This window comes from Chionomys nivalis, chromosome 2, assembly GCF_950005125.1.
Source record: "Chionomys nivalis chromosome 2, mChiNiv1.1, whole genome shotgun sequence".
NCBI lineage: Eukaryota > Metazoa > Chordata > Mammalia > Rodentia > Cricetidae > Chionomys > Chionomys nivalis.
Genome location: NC_080087.1, coordinates 112,319,687 through 112,339,585, shown reverse-complemented (window position 1 = coordinate 112,339,585; position 19,899 = coordinate 112,319,687). Strand labels below are relative to the sequence as shown.

The window sequence follows — 19,899 nt, the reverse complement described above, 5'->3', positions numbered from 1 at the left end:
AGATATTTCTTGAGGTACCTGCCCATTATGAGTGAACATATCCTTGGATCTCACGTCCATTCAACATGGACACAGCCTGCATCTCATGTAGATTCATGACTTCAGGCAAAAATTTCTCCCTGATTCTCTTTCCACTCTTCATGTTGACAAACATCAGCGGCCAACAGGAAGTAATAAAGATTCACAGAGTGCGGAGAATGACCCTAGCAGCCATAGAGATGCCATGTCAGTCTTGAAACAGAATATCTGATGTGAGCTAGTTTTATAAAGAAAGAGGGGCCTATTTAGTTTAGAATAGAGGCTCAAATTCCAAGATCAGGTTGCCTTCTGTGAAGGAATCATGGTAGTTGGTGTCTTAACGGGGGAAGTCATGTGTAGCAAAAGAAGCCAGAAGGACATTCAGGATTTGAACTGTCTTATACTGGATTTTCGTGAGAATTACCTTAATCCTTTTCCAAGGCAGCTCCCAAACTTAAAGACCTCTCCCCAGGCCTCACCCTCTTAAAGGTCCCATGTCACTATTTGGGTCAACACAAGAACGTCTTAGAGATACATTCAAACCATACACAAGCTGTCCGTTGGGCTTTTTAAATGTCATAAACAGTTAGATGGGTTGACAGCCAATATCATCTCTAAAACATTTCAGGTTAATTCTTAAAGAAGGAGACAAGTAGATCCTCGACCTGCTAACGTTTATTCATTATTCTTTGAAATTAGCAAGAATCATAAGAAGCACATATCAATCAAATACAGCCACAAAGATGTCTTGGGTATAAATAAAGGCGCACTATGAGACACACTGCAGAAGGGACCGTCACCTCTTGCACGTCACTACCTCTTAACAAGAAGCACCTGCAACGTAATTTAATCCACTCACAGATAAGAAGAAAAACACTTGACTTTTAAAAGGAAAAAAATATATAGGTTGAAACTGATCAGTATTTGCCTCCCAAGACCCCTCCTTTGTTTGCGTTTACAAGGTCAAGTTCAAGGACTGTTACAAAAGCGACCAAAATAAACTCGAAAGAACAATGTTTCCTCAGAGTTCAACAGAACAGTGCAGAAAATAAGTTACTTACCCATGCACAGAATAAGGCAGAGGCTAATTTCATTCGGGTTAGGAATAATAAATTTAACTAGTTTTCTTTTTCACAACACAGACATCTCGGACATCACGTCATATTAAGTAACGATTATACTGAATTATGCATCATACTCTACTTACTTTCCTAACTCTACTCAGCAAGTCGGCACTGGCGCCAAAAGAAGCTCTTCCCGTGGAAGGCTGACTGTGGCAACCACGGAAGTCCGTCTGGGTCTCACGGTAGGGTCTACTGTCAAGAGAGCCCATACTGTCGAAGCAGACAGTGGTGAGAGCTGAAGGTACATTAAAACATGGTCTATGGATGTCACAAATTCTGGATTTTTAAAATACTTTTTTTTTTCAAACTAAAAGCCGCAGAGACTTAGTTCCTCGGTAGTCTACTGGAAACTCGTGAGCAGCTAACGTTTAAATTTCTTAAGCTTTTTAATTTTCTTAAAAATATTTAAATGATCTTAGTATCTCATCTTTTTTGAAAAATAATCCCCCCCGAAAAAAAGATTACAAATCTTTTGTTTTAATCAGTGTGACCAAGGGCTTGTCATCAGGGCTGTAATCTTCGTAGGCAATGGGAGTCACATCATACATCGCAGGCCGAGATTTCTTCCCAAACCTGAAATCACAGTCAGAAAGGATTCTGGTTACACGAGAATTGAATTCCAAATTCTATTAAAGGTGGGTGCTAAGAATAATTTCCATGATGTCATTGTTGGGTTTTTTGTTTTGTTTTGTTTTGTTTTGTCTTGTTTTGTTGGTAGTGGTGGGTTTTGTTTTGTTTTTAGTTTTTGTTTTGGTGTGTGTGTATGTGTTTGTGTTGCTATTGTTGTTTGTTTTTTGTTTTCGGGGTAACCCACAGAGACAGCTAACCTAAGCTTGTGGGATCTCATGGACTCTAGACCGACAACTAGGGAGTTGGCATGGGAACGACCCAGGCCCTCTGCATCTGGGTAACAGTATTATAGCTCGGTCTTTTCTGGGACCCCAAGCAGAAAGACCAGGACCTGTCCCTGACACATGAGCTGGATCCTTAGAACTAATTCCCTTGGGTGAGATGCCTTGCCCAGCCTTGATGCAAGAGGGGAGGAGCTTGGTCCTGCCTCAACTTGATGTGCCATGCTTTGTTGACTCCCATGGGAGACCTTACCCCTTCTGAATGGAGATGAAGGACAAGTGGATTGGGAGGGTGGGTAGAAGCGAGGTGGGAGAAGGGAATGGGAGGAGAGGAGGGAGGGGAAACTGTGGTTGGTATGTAAAAGAAAGAATGAAAGAAAGGAAGGAAGAGAAAGTTTCTATCAAGCACCTGTTGCATATGCATGAGCCTGCGGCCAAGTAAAACCTAGGGCAGTGTTGCTAGTGTACCCTAGGGCTATAGGCAAGGAGGGGAGCAGACGGATCCCAGGTCTTACTGGCCACCCAGTCTAGCTCATTGGTAAGCTGAGGTGAGCTCTAGTTCAGTGAAAGACCCTGTCTCAAAAATTAGTCGGCATAACCACCAAGAAAGTAGCTGCATATGGACTTCTGGCCTACACACACGCACACACACACACATCACATACACACACACATGAACATCACATATACATCACACCAACACACACACATGCGCACATCACACACACACACATACACACATACCTACACATACACATGCATAACCTACATACAATACACACATATACACTCACATACCTAAATGTAATACGCATACTCTCATACAAGCATATATGTATACTCACATACCTACATATATATTACACAAAAAATTAACATTCAAGAACTATAAAAATACTCCAAAGTATATTGTTTAGCATGTATAAAAACTTGAGGCATCCTGATATTAACACTGGGGAATAAACATTAGTCTTTAGTTCAGGAGACAAAACAGATTAATGTTAAAGCATCCAGGATAAATCATGGCGAATCAGGCAGGACAGCTCCACACCAGACTTAAGACAACATGAATTGATCTCTCCTTTACTTCAAGACCCATAAATATCTGGAGATACGGTTTTGTTTTCCATCCATTCTCACGACTAGCGAGCAAAATGACAGGCGGTGGTCCCCAGGCAGCACACAGACAGCCTCTGGCCTGGGGGTTTGGAGGGAGTAAGCTGGAAAGGCTCTGAGAGCATCTGAAATCCCAAACACAAAAAGCCAAGAAGAAGGAGATGACCTACAGCACTGAGGGGTTTGCCCACAAATGCTGGCGGTATTCCCCATCAGTTCCCTCGGCCCCAGGAGCATCCTTTTCTTCTGAGTACCAAGCTATTGCCCGACAGATCTATGCATAGCCATGTCGCCTCGGCAGCAGGACCTGATGCCCAGAAGCCAGAGGAGTTAAAACTCCAAGTGTGAGACTTTCTGCCAAACCAGTCCTTAGAGAATAATTATTGAAACATGGCCAGTTCAACTTCTGGGTGGTCGCTTCCCAGGCGAGACCTCACTTTCCCCATAGCCTCTGGAGTAAAACAGTTTAAAGTCTTCCATGGGAACCTACCACTGTTTCTTCTTCATATATATGGCTTTTTTTAAAAAAAAAAATTATTTTACTTCCAACAGAGCTCATTAAAAAGAGATTTAAAAAAAAAAACACCACCTCAAATTTTGAAAAGGATAAGAAGGGTCCCCAAGAAATCAGAGGGGCTTACTTACTATGGCTCCCTCCCTCTGTTCTCTTCTCTCTTTGTTACCTTTTGAATGTCTGCATTCTCATTGTACAAAGGTGAGAAGCAGGAGGGAGTGAGGAATGAGAAAGAGGGCTCAAACTCATGGTAATCCTCCTGCTCCAGCCTCTCAAGTCCTGGTATTCCAGGCGCAAGTTGCCACCATGCCTGAAATGATCTTTGATTTTTAAACCTTCATCAGTTCTCCTTCCAATTCACTCAAGATTGGCTGGCCTTCAAGAGCAAAGAGGGGACACCATGCAAAATGCATGGTTAACACATTCTGCCACCACTGACCCACAGTGACCATTAAAATGTTTTTTTTTTTTAAAAAAAAAAGGCCCTAAGTAGAATCATTTCTGAATTGCATGGTCTTGCTGGACACCCACAAACAGTGCTGGCATTGACATGGGGTTGGACCTCAGCATATAGCTTGCTAGTCTGTCTGGCCTAGGCCCATGCAATACTAGGATAGGAAGAGTGGCCACATTATGATACTTGTTAAATTCCTTACTTGCTCCCAAGTGAAAACATAGGAAGCTACTCTATGGTAGAGAACTTTGATGGATTATTTTTCACAGAAGAGCTAGATGCATTTGTAATAACAGTCATGATTTAGAAGGAAAGCTGACAACTGAGAGCCTCCTCGGCCCTAGCTTGGTGGCCCTGGGATGTGTTCCTGTGGGAACACTGATGTCAGGATGAATCACAGGCATTAGCTGACTAAGTGAATCGATTGTTTGGCCAAAAGAAAAGCAATGTGAACAACTGAACAAGCTCAACGCCCCCTTTTAAGGCCACTTAAGAAAAAGAATCTGTCTTCTTAAAGCCCGGAAAATTAGATATCTCGGTTTTGCGCCATGTTTTCACAAGCAGTAATTCAAATGGCTGAGAACTTCAGTGTCACCATGGGGCAGAAGACTGATAAGGAAAGTACGGGAAAGAGTATTGCAGACCTGCTGAGTGTGACAGCCCAAGCCCAGGCCAACTCACTTGAACACATGCAAAGGGCATGAGTGAACAGGGCATGTAACATGGGCAGGGCTTGCCTGTTGGGGTTTTTTGTCCTGCCCTGTACCCCACAGCCAGCAAGCCCCAAAGAAAATCATACAGAGATCTCTATAAACTATAAAGCTGATTGGCCCATTAGCTCAGGCTACTTATTAGCTCTTGTAGCTTATATTAACCCATTATTCTGATCTATTTTTGCCATATGGCTCGGTACCTTTTTCAGCTGGTAGGTCACTTCCTGCTTCCTTGGTAGTCTGCGCAGGACTGGGAGGAATCAACTTCCTCCTTTCCAGAATTCTCCTGTTCTCATTGCATCATTTCTACTTCCTGTCTGGTTTTCCCCCCTATACTTCCTGCCTGGCCAATCAGCGTTTATTTAAAACATGATTGACAGAATACAGACAATTCTCCTGCACCAAGGGCACTTGACCTTGTGCCCATACTCACTTGATTAGGTGACATAATGCAATGAGATCACCTGCATGGATCAGAAAGTGTGATGCTGATGACAAGAGCTGGTTGAAGTCAGACTAAGACAGGAAGAGTGAACCAGCAGTCTAGGAGCTGCCTACTCAACTGCCTAATCAGTGTGAACTCTGTCTCCTTGAATGAGGTACAACGTTAAACCCAAAGTTAAGGGTCTACCGTGTGGAAGCTAAGAATGTGTCTGTTACAGACAGTGAGGTGTGTGAGCACCCGTAAGCTGAGACAAGGCTGTCTTTGTCTCTCCTGCACCTCTCAAGGTGGTGAATACATGCCTATTAGCGGTCATGATGAAATGCTAACTGCTTTTCATATCGCCTTTATACCTCAGAAATGGCCCTGTGTTCCCTAAAGACTAGCCACACCAGAGACTCTCAAGAGAGGTACCCTACCCTTTCTCTTCTCCGTACTATGATTTCACCTACAAAGTCCACATTGAAGAACCATATAATTTACAAAAACAAATCAATAAAAAGGCAATATATATATATACACTTATGTATATATATAAAACATTATATATATATATATATTGTTTTGTAGATATAATGTTTTAAGTAAGTTTACAATTTTGTATTGAACTACATTTATAACTATCCTGAGCCATATGAGGCCCATGGGCTACAGGTGGCCCACCCTAGTTGGTCTCAGTACAAATACTATCAACATCACACCAGCATCTTAACCATATTTGATAACAAGTCCTGAGTGTCTAACTCGTTCTCTGAAAGAACAAAAGATGCTCCAGCCAGTCATAAATAAGGCAGGAAAACAAGCACATTCTCCTAGCTCCCAAAAGCAGTAAAAACAACACCATAAAGAATGTCAGGCTCTATCTGATGATAAGCAAGGCCTGAATTTAAAGGTGTGCTATTTGAGAATAAGAGAATATGTCTTTCTGTTCTCCTTGTTCTACCTTTTGTAAACACTTATAGGCGATAGACCTAGGCACCAAGACGTGACCTTACTGTCCAGAAATGGCAAGCCATGGATCTGTTCCTGCTGACAGTGATAACCACTCTGCCACCTGAGTGTAAGGTAGCTGAGGGGCAGGTGGCTTCTGGGACAAAGGAGAGGAAATAAATGCCTTCTCAATCTAGCTGATAACTGACACCAGAGGCACCAAATGTCTTCTTGGTCCGTCATGAACATCTCAGGTGACCCACTTGGAATGGATCTTGTGTGGTCACTGAGCTGCGGTCATTCCAACTCAGTATCACTCCCAGGCTCGCAGCCAGGAAACAGCCCATGAAATGGGCATTTGCTACAGGCCATGTTTGGAAACTAGAGAGAAGGGAACATCAAAGGGATCAAGTTTGGCCAAACTCTTCCTAGAGTTTCCAGGAACAGAGAGCTAAGAAGCCAACTCAGCAGAGATCTGGCTGCAGACTCTTCGTGGCAGGCGGCAGATCAGGCTGTAGCCACAGAGCCCTTCGGGCAAGAAGTTACCCTGAATTCCAGATTCTTGGGAAGGTGTGACCTTCCTGGGGACTGCTTCCTCTGTGCTTACTAAAGGACACTGGAGTTTGCTGGCTAGGTAGGATTATGCACTGTGCATTTTGATAAAGATGAGCAACAAATAGGAACCAAGTTGGTGAATGCTATCCCGCCCTCTTCTTTCCTGTCCCAGCATTCTGTTATCTTCCCAGAGAGCTGTAGAAGCATCAAGCTCCACAGCAATCTCTCTCAAACGCTCTGGGCCTGAAATGTCATATCCCTCCACTTAGGGGGGATTACAAAGGATCTCAGCCACATTTCTCTGAGACTCTTATTCCTGGGTCTCCCAAACATCCAAGTATAAAGCTATACTCTCGCTTACCCTTATGAGCTAAATTCTTCTAGGAGTACCAGAGAGAGAGGAGACTTCAGCACCAAGAAACGTGTTACTTCTCCACTCCTTTTTTCCACCCTCTGCCTCCAGTCCAGCCATTCAGAATACTGAAAACTAGTCCTCTTGGCTGGGGCCATGCACTGAGCTAGTACTTGGGGACTCGGACAAGACAAAACATCCTATGTCAACACAAACTGAGATCATCCATTCATGTCAGACCTCAGATTTTAGTAATATTTGCTACGTGGCCAGGGCCTGTTGGAGAAACAGAACTGAAAGAAGAGATTTGAATAAACAGTGGGGCTTGTGTGGATTGGCTCTGGGCTTCCTGGAAGCCGGGTTGCCTGAACTGACCCCGAGAGGAAACATCCAGGTGCACAGCCATGTAGGTGGGTACCAAGCCCACTGGTTTCTCTCCCTCAAAGCTAGAAGAACCCCAGGGTGCAGCTCCCAGTGAGGCTTTGAGGCAGATGCTACAAGTTATCCAAATTCACATCTCTTGCTCTTCTCTCTGAAACTAGGCCCTATTCCTGTTTCTGGAGCTTCCCTTTGGGGGAGGAAGACTATGAACCTCTTATCTTCTGCTTCCACTCTACAGATTTGGAGTATTTTTGTGTCTTTACTGATACATCATCCTAATAAAGATAATACCACCAACAGTTTCCACAAGCCCCACTCTCAATACCAACCCCAGGGAGCTGGAGAGATCTATCTGTGGTTAAGAGCCCTTACTGCTCTTGCAGAGAACTGGAGTTTGGCTCCAGGGAGCTTAAAAGTACCTGTAACTTCATCTTCAGGGGATACAACACCTTCTGGGTTCTAAGTGCAACTTCATATAGGCATGCACGCACACACACACACACACACACAAACACACACACACACACAAAACCAAAATGTATTTTTATTTATAAAAACTAAACTCAGTACACTGACTTTCTGAATTGTGTGTTTCAGATTATTCCATCAACTCATAGGAAATAATTTTGCTGCTGATTTTGGATTGACACCCAGCTATTAGCTGGCCTTCCCAGCAATATCATAGATAGATCCAAGAGAAATAAATATGTAATTATCTACTTACAGAATAATTTAATATCCTGTAATTTAATAATTGTCTTGTTCTTTAAGGAGGGGATTGGAGAGACCTGTGCTTGCCGACAGTTGAGGGAACCAGATGGAAGAGAGGCAGGGAACAGAGTAATGACACTTCCGGTCACACTATGCTTCTGTTCTCCCTCTCGCACACCAGCTCCTGACTTTCCTCCAGGAAAGGACACTGACTTCCAAAACACAAACTCTAAGCAGTGATTGATGACATCTGTAGGCCCTAGAATCCAAGAGGGTAGTCTACACGCATAAGTGACTGCTTTAAAGCAAGCAAGAAATCGTCAGACTGAGGGGATGTCTCAGTTAGTAAAGCCTTGCCTTGCCAACACAGGACTTAAATTCAATCCCAGGACCCTGCTAAAAATGCTAGACATGGTGACATGGGCCTGTAGTCCCAGCACTGGGGAGGCAGAGACAGGAAGATTCCTAGGGCATGCTGGCAGGCCAGTCCAGCCTCATTGGTGAGCCCCAGATCTCTAATGTGAGAGACCCTGCCTATCTCAAAGGAACTAGACAGCATCTGAAGATAACACAAGTTGTTCTCAGATCTTCACACACACATACACACACACACACACGACATGCAAGGCATCATATGCATACATATATACATATTTATATAAGATGTTAATGCACAGTGATGAAGAATCATGTGTGTACAGTTGCAAACAACACCAATTGGATGAATATATTCAATATAAACATAAATGGCCAAAGGTTTAAAGGGTCACTCATGAAGTGGACCAGAATTATCTTCAGTACCTTATTTAGTTCCTGTTTTATTTTTGAAGACCCTCTCTCTTGGCTGTGAAGTCCTAATGAGAGCATAGCCCTGGAGCCCAGGTGTGAGGTCTCCCCGGCTACAGATTCCCAGAGCTTACCTGGCATGCCGGATGGATGCGATGGCATTGCTGAACTCGCTGTCGATGCTGCGGCAGTTGTAGAACTCCTCGTAGGCGGGTCGGGAGGAGCCCTGGTACTCGATGCGGCTGATGCGGCAGATGCCCACAATCAGGATGATGAGCATGAGCACGAAGGCCACACAGAGGGCTCCGATGATGATGTAGAGTGAGTGCCGGGGCATGTTGGTGAGGCTCTCGGCCATGTGTCCAGACTTCCACTGCAGGTCTGAGGGCAGAGACAGAGCAATGGCACAGCATGAATTGTAGCAGCCCGTGTACCGTGGCACTAACTTCACATGAGGGCCATCTACACTAGGAAAGAGTCTTTCTGTGAATAATCCAGATCAAGATTTAATATTAATATTAATTAATATTAATCTTTAACATTAAGGGTCACTGACAAATTACAAAGAAAAATCAAGAATACACCTACTTTGGTTTAGATGTGAAATGTCACCGAAGAACCATGTGTTTGAATACTTGGTTCCCAGTTGATGGCCGTGTTGGGGAAGGATGCGGAAACTTTAAGAGGTGGAACCTTACTAGAAGTCTAGAGTCACTGGCGGGGGAGGGGGGCTAGCCCTGCTTCCTGTTCACGCTTGCTTTCTCCCACCATGATGGACTGTCTCCCCTCCAACTGAGAGTCACAAGAAAACCTGCCTTCCTGAAGTTGCTTCTCTTTGGATATTGTGTCACAACCAGAAAAGTAATTAATTCCATAGTCACTTTCAAAATACAATTCTTCTACCTGTTGCAAATATTATCTTAAAATGATGGGAACTGCAATTGACAACAATGCAGAAATGAGGCTGCAAATTGATACTTGACCCTTCTTGTGAACTTAATGGTTGAACTTCATCCCAGATTTGACCACTTTAGACTCACTGCTGAAGAAACATCCTGTAAATGCGCACAGCACTTTGTACAAAAACTTTCATCCTAGGGTCCTAATAATTCAGTGTTAAATAATCAACCACTGCATATTTACAAACAGCTCAGAAAATAAGGTCAGGCCTCATGTACTTAACCTCTCAGAGCCAACAAATATTAATAGTTTATCATTCAGCTTTATATTCCTTTCACATGTTTATGTTGTAGATAAAGATGAAGTCCCCCACTCTCATGTCCTCTCCTCACCCCACCAGCCCCCAAACAATTTACAAGAGTCAAAAGGAGGAAGACAATCCAAATATTCAACTCTTAGTGAGGCAGAAAGAAAGATATACATTATACAGTACAAACAAATCGAATTCAGTAGAATGAGACCTTCTCATGCGGCAAAAGTAATTCAGCAATCACAGTGAGTTTAAAATAGTTGCTTGGACATTGAAAAACTCAAAGTAGGCTCATAACACTAGCAAGTTTACCCTGCTTCCATTGGTGGGCTAAGATCTTAGAAACATCTTCTTTAATCATAACTCCCAGAACATACGTTATTTTCACCACCTCACCCACACAAGAGAAGCAGCCTAGAAAACTGACATTCCTTTAGTGAGAGCAAGATAGAAGCTAAGGTCTGCATGTCCTGTGTGCATCAACAGTGACCACCTCTGGAAGACAGGATTATAAGTGATTTTAGGGTCTTTTATATGTTTTTCAATCGTTTCTAGAAATAATGACCTATTCTTTGTATAATAGAGAAATGAACAATAAGCTATTGGTATAAATGCCCATAGGAGGACTTCCACAGAGCAGTTGAAAGAGCACAGCCCTTCTGATCACAACAGCATCAATGTATCCACCTCCCTGAGCTTCTGTCCCTTCACATGCAACAGGGAAGCAGCGACACCAACCCCACTGGTTTATCATGAGCATCAGCCAGAAAACCGTGAAAAAGCGTGGTGAGAGGAGGCATTAAGGATAAAGAAGCTACACTGTCCTGTGAGGGAGATGCTCTGGCTGAGGATTTTAAAGCATCAGCTGCCGCTGACCTTCCATCAGCCTCTGTCAACAGGGACAAAATGGAAGGACCAGATGTCACTGGGCCCTGGCATTGGTTGGCAGTGACAGGAGATGTCATCTTTGCAGACTTGCATGTAAATGGAAATGTCCAACTGTTAAGAACAGGATGTGGAAGGAAACTGCAAATCAAAAGGAGCTGGGTTTTCTCTATTGGAGTCATGCCATCACCACCAGCATCACCCTGAAGGGTGATCACTGCCACGGCAGGATTGTTCCTGGTGTCCGGATAGAGTATTAAGAGAAGGGTAGGATCAGGACCACACCTCAAGGTGCTTTTCACTAACCCGGTTGTGTAAGAGTACTGCAGCTACATCTTCAGGGACCATGGCCTCTGAGGCCCACTATTCTTGACCTTGGACAAACTGAAGGAGAGGACACAGATATGCAGACAAGGAGCTGAGCCTGCAGACCCATTTCATAGAGGCCCTAATGGAGAAGTGGGCCCTGTTCTTGGTCTTGAAGCTTCTAGAAAGCCTGAAGAGATGGGATGAAGGAAGACTCTTCTGAGCATGCAGCCAGATCATCCAGTCTCTGAACACCTCGCAGAGGCCTGTGACATCTGGTTTGACGTTTCCATCCATGGCTGCCTGTGCAGCTGCTGAGGCAGCAGAGGGAACTGGAAAAGCTACCTCATCCTCGGGGTGCTCACTCCTCGGCTGAGCCAATACACAGAGACGGGGAGAGCAACGTAACACAATGCAAAGAAAGAGTCTCCACGGACGGCAGAAGGTATTTTCAGAAAGCAGAACTGAGGCTCAGTCCCCAAGTCAGCAGCCTTTTCTTTTGGCAATCGCTACCTACTGCTTGGAAAGACGACTTCGTTTTCTGGCTGAAAAAGCAAGTGTGGTTCACATGATTTCCAAGTATTATAGCATCCATTCCCTTAAAAATTCAGCAGCAGGCTGGAGTCCAAGGCTCCACAGAACGTTTTAGCATCCGTTTAGCATCAACACGAGGGTGGCCAGGGTGCTTACTGCTCCAGCTCGTGGGCTGCTCAGATCTGATGGCCAGGGAGGATCAGAATTTTTTTTTAATTATGTTTGTGTGATGTGTACATGTGTGCATGCACCTGCATGCATGTCATAGCACATGAGTAAAGGTCAAAGGACAACTTCCACCATGGTATCAGTGCTCTCCTGCCATGTGCATCCTGGGTCTGACACTCAGGTCGTCAGCCGCAGTCAGACCTGCAGACCCATTTCCTGGAGGCCTAACAGAAAAGTGGGCCCTTCTCTTGGCTTTGAAGCTTCTAGAAAGCCTGAAGAGATGGGATAAAGACTCTTCGGAGCCAGCAGGCCGATCACCCAATCCCTAAATAACCTCGCAGAGGGCTGTGACATTTGGTTTGACGTTTCCATCCATGGCTACCTGCACAGCTGCTGAGGCAGCAGAGGGAACTGGGAAAGCTACCTCATCCTCAGGGTGATGCCTCGGCAGCAAGTACCTTTATCTGTGGAGTGACCTCTCCAGCCCTCGCGGGAGTTCGTGATGGACTCCTGAGCTTTATGCGTGTGTGTAAGAAACACTCATGTCACATTGATTGTGTACATGTTCTCACACCCACGTGAGAACTGCTGTGAAGAAAACATCGTGCCTATTACAGGTCAGGACAGCATTGCCCCATGTGTGATGGGTTGCTCACAGTTTGCATGTCCCTCCATTTGCACACTGCTTAAGTGTCTGCATTCCAAGGTGTGATATTGCGGAGAAATCTATTGTGATTTCTCAAAAAAAAAAAAGGCTCTTCTCATTTTTAAAGCTAGATTCATCTTTACTGCCCTCTGAAATATTTTTGACAGAAGCAAAGGTGTCTGCTCCACAAGCTAATTAATTGGTTCAGTAGCCAGCCTGGCTCTGCCTAATCTAACCCTGGGCCTGAGAGGCATCAAATGCACCCTCACCAGGTGGCTGCAAATGCCATCTCCCATCCAGGCTCCATCTTCGCGAGGTATCGATTTTCCACATTTCCCCTGAGTCCCACTGCACGAATCATTTGCTGCACTGGCTGCAGCTCAGCCTGGAGAAGAAATCTTAAACCTGAACGTGCAGAATGGGATTATCTCATGGGCCCCAGCAGGTGTGTGACCAGGAATGCTCGCGCAAGAGCTGTTTGGGGAAAATTTCATAAACGCCCTACTTGTGAGTTTCAAGGATCATTTGCATTTTTGTTTAAATTCGTCTGAAGTTCTGTGTTTCTCGAAGGGCGTTGACATCGAGCATTTTGGAGCTGCTGGGAGCCAGGTAGGGAAACTGTTCAAGGTGAGACAGGCAAGCAGATGACAAAACCAAATCTATCCAAACTGGACTTCAGTTTCTTTGCATAATTTATTCTAAAATAAATTGTCCGTGTCTATTTTGTAATTTATCTTAGTGAACATAGCCACGCTGGCTAATTTACTCATCATGTGATTTTAAAAAAGCCTGGAAAGGAACACGTTTGTGATGCCGCCATTTCATAACAACAATGCTCAAGGCCATCTGCTGCCTACAACCACAAGGTAAGATTTCAAATTGCGTTGCCTTCCGTAGCTGAAGGTGAGCTGTCCAGTGAACACATTAATGAGCCTGAGAGAAATCAAGTCATTGTTGATCTTCAGATGATGAACAGATGGGAAAGTATGCTGACCTGAACAAAAATGGCCCCCACAGACTCACAGGGAGCGGCACTATTTGAAAGGATTGGGCGGTGTGGCCCTGTTGGAGGAAGTGTGTCACTGGGAGTGGGCTTGGAGGTTTCAAAAGCCCAAGCCAGGCCCAGAGTCACTCTCTTCCTGCTACCCATGGATCTGGATGTAGAAATCTCTGATCTTGAGACCCACATTGGAGCACCGGACTGAAATCCCAAGGTCCAAATCAGGAGCAGAAGGAGAGAAAGCACGAGCAAGGAACTCAGGACCGCGAGGGGTGCACCCACATACTGAGACAAGGGGGATGATCTATCGGGAACTCACCAAGGCCAGCTGGACTGGGTCTGAAAAAGTATGGGATAAAACCGGACTCTCTGAACATAGCAGACAATGAGGACTGCTGAGAAGTCAAGAAAAATCGCACTGGGTTTTGATCCTACTGCACGTACTGGCTTTGTGGGAGCCTAGGCAGTTTGGATGCTCACTTTACTAGACCTGGAAGGAGGTAGGAGGTACTTGGACTTCCCAAAGGGCAGGAAACCCTGACTGCTCTTCAGGCTGATGAGGGAGGGGGACTTGATTGGGGGAGGGGGAAGGAAATGGGAGGCGGTGGCGGGGAGGAGGCAGAAATCTTAAATAAATAAATAAATAAGTAAGTAAATAAGTAAATAAATAAATAAATAAATAAATAAATAGAAATCTCTGATCTTTCTCCAGCACCATGTCTGCCTGCATGCCACCATGCTTCCCTCCATGATGATAATGGGCTAAGCTTCTGAAACTATAAGCAAGCACAAGTTAAATGCTTTCTTTTATAAGAGCCTTGCTGAGGTCATGGTGTCTCACCACAGCCATAGAACACTGACAAAGACATAAGTGGGACATTCTTCATAAAAACCCATGTAGTGATATTTCATTTGTATTTTAATAAATAAAGCTTGCCTGAAGATCAGAGAGTAAAACAGCTGCCCTGGTCAGCCTTACAGACCAGGCAGTAGTGACACACACCATTAATCCCAGTAGCCATACCAGTTTGCCATAGAAAAATGGGCGGTAGTAGTGCACGCCTTTAATCCCAGCACTAGAGAAGAATGTAAGATGGGAAAAGACAGCTCTCAGACACGGTCTCATTCTGAGATTCCAGGAGGCAGGATCGCCATTTCAGACTGAGATAAGAGTCAATGGTTGGCTGTTTTGCTTTTCTGACCTTCAGGTTGAACCCCAAATACTGTCTCTGGGTTTTATTAATTGTGCTACACACCCATTCACAGAACACGTATGACTTGAGTGCCTATTGTGTGCTATGGTAAAATATGAAGAAAGTCAGGGATAAGGGAGCTCTTGGAGGTGCAGGTCTTTTGACAGACACAAGCAACAGCAAACTGTCACCAAACAGTGAAAGTACAGGTATAGCAAGGCTGCCTGGGAGAGGCTGTAGAGAAACAGGCGAGGGACGACAGGGTGCTCGTTTAACTCTGTCACAAGAGCTTGCAAGACAGGGGACACTAGACACAAACCATGAATGAGGAAGAGCAGGGGGAAAGCTCTCCCAGGCAGAGCAGCAGAATAAAACCAGGCCTGTAGCAGAAGAGCAGGACAAAGGACAAAGGAGGCCAGTGTGAGGAGACTGAGGCAGAGGGGCCCAGTGAATGGAGAAGAACCTCCCTAGGGTGCCCTACCCAGGTTCTTGAGGTGATTAGCATAGCCTTGGGTCTTGAGAGATTTCTTATTTTAATAGTCCTGGGTCTGGATGGTGGCAAGGGTCTGAGTGCCCAAATACACCAAGAAGGTGTGCCTGACTGCATGTAAAGACAGGCTTTGAGGCAGTGGTTCTCAAACTGCGGGTCGCAACCCCATTGTGGGGATCACATATCAGGCATTTACATTGTGGTTCATATCCATAGCAAAATTACAGTTATGATGTAGCATTGAAATAATTTTATGATGGGGGTCACCCCAACATGAGGAACTGCTATAACATGAGGGGGCTGGCTTGTTTGTTTGTTGGTATTTTCTGTCCTCCCACCAGGTCCCCCACAACTGTTTAGCCCCAAAGAAAATCACACATAGGTCTCCGTAAGTTATAAAGCTGATTGACCCATTAGCTCTAGCCTCTCACTGGCTAACCCTCACATCTTGACTAACCCATTTTTCTGATCTATGTTAGCCATGTGGCTCAGCACCTTTTTTCAGTGGGGCAGATCACATCCTGCTGCTTCGGTGATCTGGGCAGGAGTGGGAGCAATCAACTTCCTCCTTCCAAGAATTCTCCTGTTCTCATTACATCATTTCTATTTCCTGTCTGGTTTTCCCACCTATACTTCCTGCATGGCCAATCAGCGTTTATTTGAAACATGATTGACAGAATACAGACAGTTCTCCCGCACCAAACTGCATTAAAGGGTCACAGCATTAGGGAGGTTGAGAATCACTTCTGTGAAGGGTAAGAAGCTAGTTTAGGGGCTACTCTAGTATGGGGCAGAGCTGTAGCAGCTTGGCCTGGGGTGGTGGGGACAGAGTCACAGAGCAGCAAGCGAGGGTGACATCAGAGATGGAAATAGATTGTGCAGGCCATTGATAGAGAAAAAACGACACCTCACCCTTGCGCTCCTGCCTAGCGTGGCTGGAAGCACACAAGGGGCTGTGGTTGAGTCTCTCGGGCTCTGTTTCATAAGCAATGAACTGGAGATGCCATTAAGGTGGCCCAGTGACAGGGATGCCAGAAAGTTGCACTTGGTGAGAAAGCTTTGGTTATTAATTTCAGGCTGGCATTTATTGAGAGTCCCATCTCCGCTGGGCACAGCTCTTCATTTCAAGAGTAGCTCATTGATAGATGTCATTGACATCTCCATGTTATATGGGAAGCCACTGAGACCTTACGAAGAGCAATGTGGCCAAGATTACGCATAGTAAGTGGTAGCACTGGACTGGCTCTGAAGCCATCACACTTCAGTAATCAATAAACATAATCAATGTGGTTGACTGCACTTGGGTTAATTTCTGTGGTCTCTATTCTGTGCCAAATTGAAAAAAATAAAAAGGGAAACAGGAAGCATCTTCAATAAATGGTGTGGGATTCTCTAATGGGTGGGTCAGCAATGTAAAATAAATGCCATATTGTCACCCTGTAGACTGGGGGGGCAGCAGTCAGGCAGCATTTTGATAGATAACCTATTGCTAAGACACTGAGTGACAGGAGGCTAGAGAGATTGCTCAGTGGTTAAGAGAACATTCAGCTCTTGTTGAGGACCCAGATTCTATTCTCAGCACTTACAGAGTGGCTCACAACAGTTTGTAACACCAGTTCCAGGGAATCCAAAACCCTCTTTTAGCCTCTTCAGGTACTAGGCATGTACAGGGTACACAGATATAAACAGAGACAAAACACATATACACATAAAATTAGAATATTAAAAAAACCTAAGCTACAGTGGGGTCCAGAGACTAGAGAACATACACAGGCCAGGGAGTCTTTCAGTTTGGCCTGCCACTGCCCCTGGGGCATGAAGGCCTGGAGAAGAAGCAGTTCCGGAAAACGGGAGAACAGATTATGGCAAACTAAGAGACCCAGGCAAAAGGGGCTTGGCTAAGGCTGGGAGGTACTTGTGGAGACACAGCCTGCCTTTGGTGTCACAGCTCATCAGCTGAACACAGGTGGGAGGTCTGATAATGCTAAACCTAAGGCAGTGAGCTGATGAAATTCTAAAGCCACCTGACTGTCCGTCACAGCTGTCGAGTCTGTGAACTCTGAAGTTCCAGAACAGGGTGCACATGATTCCGTGAGCCACATTCCTCCAGCAGGATGACTCACGCTCTGGGGGTGTTAAAAGAACAGAGATGGGCCTCTGTCTGGACCCGTCTTGGTGCTGTGGCCAAGTCCTATGCACTCGGGGGACATCTCCAACTGAAACGTTAGCCACTAGCGGACTATGACCTAAGGATTCTCCAGAGATACTGAGTGTATAATCCACAGGATAGAAAGCTGGATGCGGTCAGCAGCGAGAGGTCCCTGCTGCCCAAAGAAGGAAAAGTACTTTCCTGAAGACTGCTCTTCAGACAAAGACAGACCCACTAACTAAGGAGCCCACAGCTTAGCTGACATCCACCCCATGCATGCAACTGTCACTCTAATTTTCAAGGACCAAGAAATAAGTTGGCCCAATTCTTCTTCATTTTGTTCTTTCGTGGTGACCCTTGTGATGCCTCCATTTTGAGATATTTGTTTCATATGCATAGGTGTTTTGTGTGCACGTGTGCATGTGTACCGCATGCATGCAGCGTTCATGGAAGCCAGAATAGCGCTCTGGTTCCTAGGAACTAGGGTTAAAGACTGTTGTGAGCTGGCAGGTAGGATTAGGGAACCAAGCCACCTGGGCCCTCTGAAAGGGCAGCCAGTTCTCTTAACAGGTAAGTCCCACCCTCTTACTGTGTGCATTTAGATGAGTCTTACTTTGTGGTATTTTTAAGAGTTTTTATGCGTTTATTTGTTCTTTCCCTCTATATCTTTATCTAATTCTGACTATAAATTTTTCCATTCAAAGGAATATTTTTCCTTTCTATTTTTCTCTATCTTATACTGTTTCCTCCTTTTTCATTTCTTTCTACATTTAGTAGTATTCTGACTTTATTTTTTAATACTGTCAGGTTTTAATTTTGTATTCCCCCTCTTATAACTTTCTAATTTTCCTTTTGAGCTTTGTACTTAATGAGAAATCACTTTTTATTTTCCTTTTCTTTAAATTACTTTCTCTTGCCCCTCTCTACAGCTTTGTCCGCCCACCTCCCTTCTTTCTCTTCTGATTAACATGTTGCTTCTCTCTCCCATTTCTTTCCCTTTCTCTGTTCCTTCCCTTATCTCATTCATGTACTATTTCACACTCAGTTTTTATAGTCATTGATGATATATTGATGTGACATATTTGAGTTTTAAGTTTATTTCTGTATTTTATACAGTGTGGTGTAGTCATTTCTAAAAGCGGTTTGCTCTCCTCCCACCTATGTCCTGGGGAATTGCACCTTCCAAAGTAAGCTATTCAACAGAAAGGTAACACACCTCCCAATCCCAGAAGAGCTATCCAAGCCAATAGATGCACAGATGCAACAAGGAAGTGTCAGGAACACGAGGAAAACAAGCAACACTGACTCTTCCAAATGCTCCCAAGTCCTCAACCACTGAACTCACTTAAGTGGTTAAAGCATTAAGTGAAGATTTCCAAATATTTCTGGTAAGAATGATGAGTGATCTGTGGAAGGACACAAACAAACAGATGAATCCAGTCCAGGGCCTGCAGAAGAAAATCAGCAGCATGAGGGAAGATGGGAAGAAAAGCCAGGAAAATGAATGAGAGACATCAGTGATGTGGATGAAAAAGTCAGCAACACAGAAGAGCAAGCAAATCAAGAGTCTGAAAAAATAAACAGATGGAAATTTTGGAAACAAAAAAGAAATCCTCAAGGAATAAAATTTAGAAACACAGTGGAATGCATGACCAATAGCCACAATCAAGCAGGAAAAAAAAAGACTCTAAGGGGTGGAGGACAAGGTTAATGAAATACTACAATCAATCATCTATAACAAGAAGTAAATAAATTAAAAGAGCATGACCACAAGATCTAAAAACTCTAGGATATGATCAAGAGACCAAACCTAAGAATCCACGGGCTGAAGGACTTGAGATGAACACTAAAAGCATAGCAAATATAGCCAACAAAATATAGCAGAAAATTTAACAAGTCTAGGAAAAGAATCAGACATTTAAATAAAAGAGGCGTCTAGAACCCCAAACAGACATGACCAGAGAAAAAGATCTCCACAACAGATTACAGTCAAGATATCAAAAACACAACGCAAAGAAACACTATTAAAAGTTGTAAGAGAAAACAACTCCCCTACAAGTGCAGAAACATCAGCAACTCTCAAAACCGGGCAATCATGAAACAATATCAACCCCTAAAAGACATAAATGCCAACTCAGATTGCTATACCCAATTAGAAGTATATGAACATCAGCCTACATCATCCTAGGAAGGATTAGCATCAATCCCAATTCTAGATGGGAGAAAACTAGCTTTATCAATTCAGGAGACAGTGGTCTCCTGAATTTGCATCTTACAAGACTTATATAATACAAGAGAAACCTAAGTATGTTTAACATACAAAGGAGGCAGCAACTGTTAGCACTGATCACAGAAGAACTACACAAAAGTT

The 19,899-nt window shown here is 44.2% G+C and overlaps 1 protein-coding gene across 1 annotated transcript in view; it reads right to left on the bottom strand.

Moving 5' to 3' along the window:
* Positions 1-675: 675 nt before the first annotated feature.
* Dner (delta/notch like EGF repeat containing) overlaps positions 676-19,899 on the bottom strand; it is a 298,176-nt gene continuing 278,952 nt past the window's right edge. The window contains exons 12-13 of the mRNA XM_057761704.1: positions 9,082-9,328; positions 676-1,715 (exon numbers count right to left, since the gene is read on the bottom strand). Coding sequence (XP_057617687.1) covers positions 1,604-1,715; positions 9,082-9,328 — 359 coding nt within the window. The 3' untranslated portion in view covers positions 676-1,603. The remainder of the gene's footprint in view (positions 1,716-9,081; positions 9,329-19,899) is intronic.